The sequence below is a fragment of the Capsicum annuum genome, chromosome 6, assembly GCF_002878395.1.
Source record: "Capsicum annuum cultivar UCD-10X-F1 chromosome 6, UCD10Xv1.1, whole genome shotgun sequence".
NCBI lineage: Eukaryota > Viridiplantae > Streptophyta > Magnoliopsida > Solanales > Solanaceae > Capsicum > Capsicum annuum.
Window position 1 is genome coordinate 215,576,466 of NC_061116.1, and position 7,581 is coordinate 215,584,046.

General features: G+C 30.7%; 1 protein-coding gene and 1 pseudogene across 1 annotated transcript; both read right to left on the minus strand.

Moving 5' to 3' along the window:
- Window positions 1–3,675: 3,675 nt before the first annotated feature.
- LOC124885127 lies at window positions 3,676–4,257 on the minus strand. The gene has a single exon (XM_047414571.1). The coding sequence runs from the start codon at window positions 4,255–4,257 to the stop codon at window positions 3,676–3,678; it is 582 nt and encodes a 193-aa protein (XP_047270527.1).
- An 897-nt stretch (window positions 4,258–5,154) lies between these two features.
- Window positions 5,155–7,581, minus strand: part of LOC107873888 — a 5,355-nt pseudogene continuing 2,928 nt past the window's right edge.

Genomic DNA, 7,581 nt, shown 5'->3' on the forward strand with positions numbered 1-7,581 from the left:
ATTATTATAATAACAATTAATTAATTTTATGTTTAAGAAAAATACAATAAAATTTATAAATAGTCAAAATAAATACAACAATACAAAAATAGTTAATTTTATTAAAATTTAGAAAACAAAATAAATATTTTATTTTATTATTATTTTTAATATCTCAAAATTAATATTACTTAATTATTTATTTTTAACTAAAAATTTATAAAATTAATAATCAAAATAATATATGATTGAATATTTAAAATCGATGGAGGATAAAAAATCACGTGTCTACAATGACATCATTCATCTAAACGCACTTCATACACTAGCAGCTGAACTGAACTAAGAAAAGTACGGGGTATTACATTAGTGCACCAATTGCACTAAGATATGACACTTCAGGACCAAGAATTTCCTCATTCTTTTCTTGAGGTCCGAATGAATCCTTAGTCACATTAAGTGATCAAACAACCATTGGAGTACTTAATGGATGTGCTCCATCCATATAAAATCTTTTCAAAACCTTTTCTGTATAGGTAGATTGATGGATAAAGATACTATTTGTCAAATGGTCAATTTACAAACCAAGACATAATATTATCCTTTCAAGATCTTTCATCTCAAATTCCTTCTTTAAATAATCAATTGCCTTTTGAAGCTCTATTGAAGTTCCAATAAAATTTATGTCATCAACGTAAACAGTAAGTACAACAAACTCCGATGTTGTTTTCTTTATAAAAACACATGGGCAAAAATCATTATTTATATAACCTTTCTTAGATAAATACTTATTAAGATGATTATACCACATGCGTTCAGATTGCTACAAACTATATAATGATCTTTTCAATTTAATTAAATATATTTCCCAAGATGCCTCGTGCATTTTATATCCTTTAAGAATTTTCATGTATATTTCATTATCAAGGAATCCAAAAAGGTAGGCTATAACCACATCCATTAAATGCACTTTAAGCCTCCCATGAACAGTGAAACTAATGAGATAACGTAATATTATTCCATCCATAACTGGTGAGTATGTCTCTTCATAATCGACGCAAGGCCTTTGTGAAAATTCTTGGGCAATAAGACATGTCTTATATCTTTGTATTTTATTTTTCTCATTTCTTTTACACACAAAGACTCATTTATAGCCAATAGGTTTAATACCATTTGGTGTTTGAACAATGAGTTCAAAAACTTCGTGCTTGATAAGTGAATTCAACTCAGATTGAATTGCTTCTTGCCATTTTGGCCAATCATTTCTTTGTCGATATTCTGTGACAGACTGAGGTTCGAGATTCTCGCTATCTTTCATGATTTTTGTTGCAACATTATATGCAAATACATAGTCCAACATTATTTTTAATCGATTCAAATTAGTTTCACCATCATTTGTATTTATGGATAATTCCTTATTTTCTTGAGGTTCAGGCTCATTGATTCTTTCAGGGGTATCAAAATTGTTCAAATCTTGAACTTTCATATGAGATTCTTTCGTAGTGTCATCTTGACCTTTTTTTTTTTTTTAGGATTTTTATCCTTAAAACCCAATGATCTACCACGCTTCAATCGTGCTTTGGACTCATTAGCCACGACACTAGTAGATGGACCTACAGGAACCTCAATTCGTATTGGGACATTCACTGCAAGAATGTATGATTTTATGATCTTTTTTAAATCTGTAAATGCTTCTGACATTTGATTTGTAATTTTCTACAGGTGAATAATTTTTTGTACCTCTTGCTCACAAATAGAAGCATGTGGATCAAGATAAGACAGTGATGAATTTTTTTACAAAATTTCTCTTTTGATTTCATTATTTTCTCCCCCTAATTTTGGAAATACAGTCTCATCAAAGTGACAATCTGCAAATCGAGTAGTAAACATATCTCTAGTTAATGGTTCAAGGTAACAAATTAATAATAGAGGGTGATTTAAACCCAACATATATTCCTAACCTTCTTTGAGGGTCCATCTTTGTGCGATGTGGTGGTGCAACAGGCACATACACAACACATCCAAAAATTCTCAAATGAGATATATTAGGATCTTGACCCAAAATCAACTGTAACGGAGAAAATTTATGATAATTTATCGATCTGAGACGGACAAGTGTTGCAGCATGCAAAATAGCATGACCTCAAATAGAGGTGCTCAACTTAGTTTTCATAAGCAATGATTTTGCTATTAATTGCAAACGTTTAATTAATGACTCAACAAGGACATTTTGAGTGTGAACATGAGCTAAAGGATGTTCAACTTTTATCTCAATTGATAAACACTAATCATTAAATGCTTGGGATGAAAACTCTGCAGCATTATCAAGGCGAATAGACTTGATCTGATTATCAGGAAACTGTGTCCGTAATCATATTATTTATATCAATAATTTTACAAATGCCAAGTTGTGAGATGAAAATAGGCATACATGAGACCATATAGAAGAAGCATCAATTAAGACCATGAAATATCTAAACGACCCACTAGGTGGATGAATAGGTCCACAATTATCCCCTTGTATATGTTCTAAGAACGCAGGAGATTCAATCCCAACTTTAGTTGGTGATAGCCTCACAATTAACTTGCCTTGATAACAGGAAGTACAAGAAAATTTATAATTTAAAAGAATCTCCATGTTATTTAATGGATGCCCATTTGAATTTTCTATAATTCGTCTCATCATTATAGATCCAGGATGTCTCTCAATCGACCGTGCCAAAGTTCAAAGATATTGAAATTAGTAAACTTTTAATTTACTATAGAATGTGCCTCAATCACACTAATCTTTGTCCAATACAAGCCAGAAGATAAAGCAGAAAATTTTTCTATAAAACATGTCTGCCCAGAGAGATCCTTAGTAATACCAAGATATTCATGATTCAACTCATCCATTGTCTTGATATGATAACCGTTATCACGGATATCTTTAAAACTCAACAAGTTTCTCCAAGATTTAGGAGAAAACATAGCATTATTATGATGGGTTTAGCTCCCTATGATGGGTTTATCATTATTATGATGGGTTTAGCATTATTATAATGACTCTTTCGAAGTCTTCAATCAAATTAGTACTACCAGAAATCGTAGTAACATTTATTTTGCCCATATTTAAATGAGAAAAATATTTCTCATTTTTAAATATTGTGTGTGTTGTACCAGAATCAATTAAGCGAATGTCTTCATAATTGCACAACTTACTTTGAAAATTATTCATATCTCCAAATAAAATGATATACACAAAATTAAATATCAATAATGGATAAACTACAAAGTCAACACTAAGTAGTATAATAAATTTGAGCAGTCAAATGAGTGATGTTCTCTTTCATGGTAAGTTTAATAGAAAGTCACAAGTACTAAAATTTTTTTTTCACGCACTTGTTGAGAAAATGATTTCAATAATAATAGTTAGTCCATGTTAAAAAAATTATAAGTAATTTGATTAAATGCTTATCTATAGACATAACCCGGTGAACTATATTTTATGATAAATTAAGACAATAATTTAATGAGAATTTTTTTTTTGCTTAAGCATACAATAGATTGCAATATTAAAATGTGTAAGATCAAAATAAAAATAAATTACTACGAAACTTACAATAATATGACTAAAATAAAAGTACTAATAAAATATAACAACTATTTTAACATTTATTCATTACATTATTGTTACTAACAAATATTAAAAATTGTTCAATCTTCCATAGCCACAGAACCATCACCAATCAGGTGATCTATCTTTCCCTCAGGATGCTCGAAGAAATCTACTACATCTAAGTGAGCAGCGTTAATATGATTTTCAGAGATAAAATTAGCTTCAGGATTTTTCTCTTTTTTCTTTAGTGATGCTTGATAAAGCTCAACCAAGTATTTGGGAGTACGACAGTCACGTGCATAGTGTCCTTTTGCACCACATCGAAAACAAACACATGCTTTACTCGCTTCACATTTGTCATTCTTTCCTTGTTCTTTTTGATGGAACCATTTATTTGATACATGACTAACACCAGGAACATTGTTTCTTTCTTGACCATAGTCACGTCCACGACCAGATCTTCCATGCCTAGCATGGTGGGCGTACATCTCATTCACTTCAGAAAATGGTGTAGATCCAGTAGGTCGAAGCTCGTGATTTTTCATTAATAAATCATTATTTTGTTCAGCCACAAGAAGGTGAGAACTTAGTTCAGAATATTTCTTGAAACCTTTCTCTCGATATTGCTGCTGCAAGAGCACATTCGAGGCATGAAGAGTGGAGAGTGTCTTTTCTATCATATCAACATCATTAATAGTCTTTCCACATAATTTCAACTGAGAAAAATTCTGAACATGGCAGAATTGTACTCATAAAGAATTATACTCATAAACAGACTTATAGTCTTGAAATTTCAGATGTATCCAATCATATCGTGCTTTTGGATGTATGACCATTTTTAGGTAGTCATACCTTTCTTTTAGGTTATTCTACAAAACAAGTGGATCCTTAATAGTAAGATATTCAATTTTTAAAATTTCGTCAATACGATGACGCAAGAATATCATGGCCTTAGCACGATCTTGATTTGATGCTTTATTTTCTTTTTTAATGGTGTCTCCAAAACCCATAGCATCCAAATGGATTTCAGCATTCAATACCCATGAAAGGTAGTTCTTGCCCGAACTTTGAAGGGCAACAAACTCAAGTTTCGTAAGTTTAGATATATTAAAAGAAAGAGAAAAATAATATCTTAGCCTTCAAATTTTGAAATAGTAGAATTTCGTGCTGATAACGTGTTATAAAATAAAATGAGGAGTAAAAAAATTAAGGAACGGATAGTGAAGCTTTTTATTAATATCAGATCTACGTACAAAAAGAAATGAAGACATGCCTTTTATAGATAATTTTCCCTACACTACAACCAATTAGAATTGTTGATTCATGCATGAAAATCTTCATTTGAAGACATTGTTGAAAATGGGGGAATTAAGACATCCACACTACCCAATATTTCTTAACACAACTCCAAATAAAAAGTTCAAACCCTTAGGTACCATTCCCTAAATCTAATTATCTCCTCATTGAAAATAAAAATATAATATTACAAACTTCAATCAAATAATACTCCATATATGTATGTGGGAAATATATGAAAAATTTGCTTCCTACGAGCACAAATTAAAAGTCCAATTTAGTTAGTTCGTGAATGCAATTATATGAAAGGAAGATGTGGATCAGGAATTACACTGGGTTATGAACTCCATCCATGAATCATCTATATCTTCTTCTAATTCTAGTTCTAATTCCATTTTGTATGAAGAAGTAATCAATATAATGGCACATTGTCATCATCTGGTAATGGCGGCGTTTCGTACTCATGGATGATCATCCTTTGACCTTGATTATCAATTGGATATACTCCATATATGGTAGTGCATTATAGCATTACATACTTTCCCTACCTGCTGCTCTTCTATTTCAGAACAAACTCCATTCTTCTTGAATACACGACACAGTGCGTATGAGTCCTGCATGCATGAAAAAAAAAAAAAGAGGAGAAGAAGAAAAAGCAACAATATTATTATAAGTTGTGTTGTGTATGATCAAAATTTTTACTAAGAGAGTTCAACATCTACTGTATATAAAAACAATAATAATAAAGTGATTTTCTGATGAAGGGGGTGTGGATGAACCCGAACCTGCACCTGCATGTGGCTATAATTCTTGCTTTTCAAAAATTTTGAAGTGTCATATATATCAATATTCGATCTTGTAACCTTGTGCTGTGCTTTACTATGTGTTTGTGTGGTACCGCGTGTCTTGAGCCGGGGGTCTATCGGAAACAGCCTTTCTACTTCTTCAGAGGTAGAGGTATGGACTGCGTACATCCTACCCCCCCAGACCCCACCAGGTGGGAATACACTGGGTTTGTTGTTGTTGTTGTTGTATATATATCAATATTCTCCATACCTTTTTATGCGAGAAAGGAAATGATATCCGGTAATTAATTGTTGAATAATAATTTTAGGTTATGCATGTATATACTAGCTAGTAGCATATAACTACAAGTAACAGCTCAAGAAAAATGAGATTAGTACTATAAATTGGAAATTAGGCAAATAATTAGTTATAAAAACGGGTAGAACCAAGATTTCAATATATAAATCTTTGTATACATTACAGCTAAGCTAGGGGTCGTAGATCTTGGGGTAGTCCATTTCTTCTTTTTTTTTTTTTATAGCCATGGTGTTTGGGTCAGTTTATGCACACCGTACGTCTAATTTCACAGGATACCTACCACCTAGCTTCCACTAACAATAAGTATAAGAAAACTCTGCCCACCAAAACTAGAATAGATGAGAATAAATTAATCACCTAATGATTCTTATCTTTGTTAGGATTAGTCAATTATGTTAGGATTTGCCCGGAATTTCTTGATTTTCTAGCATAATTAGAATTACCTTTCTTGGTGGAAAAAGGTTTCCTTATTGGAATTTGTTTTTTCCTATTAGGTTTCTTCTTTCTTAGTGGAAGGGTTTTGTATCTCTGTAAAGAGAGATCTCTCTTCTCGAGTCAAAAACACAATAGCATACACAATGTAGTAGTTTAAGGGATCGTTTGGTGTGAGGTACTAAGGTAAATTATCCCGGGATAAAAAAATAGTCCCGGGATAAACTTTTTTATACATTGTTTGGTTGACAATACTCGGGATAACTTATCCCGCGGGGACTAATAAGTTATCCCAAATTAATTTATCCTTGGATAAAATTATAAATGACAAAAATACCCCCAAACCCTTTTCTTTCCACTTTCTCATATATATATATATATATATATATATATATATATATATATATATATATAAAACCTAGTTTAGGTGTACGCGCCTCGCACGTGTACCTCACTATAATAAATTTAAACGCTACACTAAATACGATATTTATTCAAATAGTAAGAAACTTTATTTAATTAGATATATAGTAGTTGTAAATATCAAAGATACAAATGAGGTAGGTGTAAAATATATTGACAACCCCTTACAATTACGGTTGGTGTTTTAGAAAGAAAAAATAATCATAATATTTTATATGGCTCAAAATTTTGATCATTAATTGTCTATATCATCATAATCATCATTCATCTTCAAGATACCTACAAAATTGGAAAAAAGAAAACTACGAAATCAATGCATCTAAGTAAATTAAATATTACAAAAATATATTTCTTTAACGTATCTTGGCGACCAAAAAAAAGAAGAAAATTTCAATCAAATAATAAAGAATCATTTAAGAACAAAAATAAATATATCTTGTTCCATATGTTCGTATTAGATATTATTGTATTTTTCTAAAAGAATTCTCAATTTATAGAAGTTCAAAACTTTTTTCTTCAATAAAGAAATTATATAAATATGATTGTATTTTACATTTTTCATTAATTATTTATCAATAATAGAATATTTTAAATTCCAAATAAACTAAACTAACACAAATAAGAGTGATTTTTTTTAACCCTTTTTAGTTTTTGATAGACTTTTACTTCCCTTTTATTTAATACAAAATAGAGTTCATTTAAAAAAAAAAAATATACATAGTCCTAAAAAAGGAGGGGGGGGGGGGGGG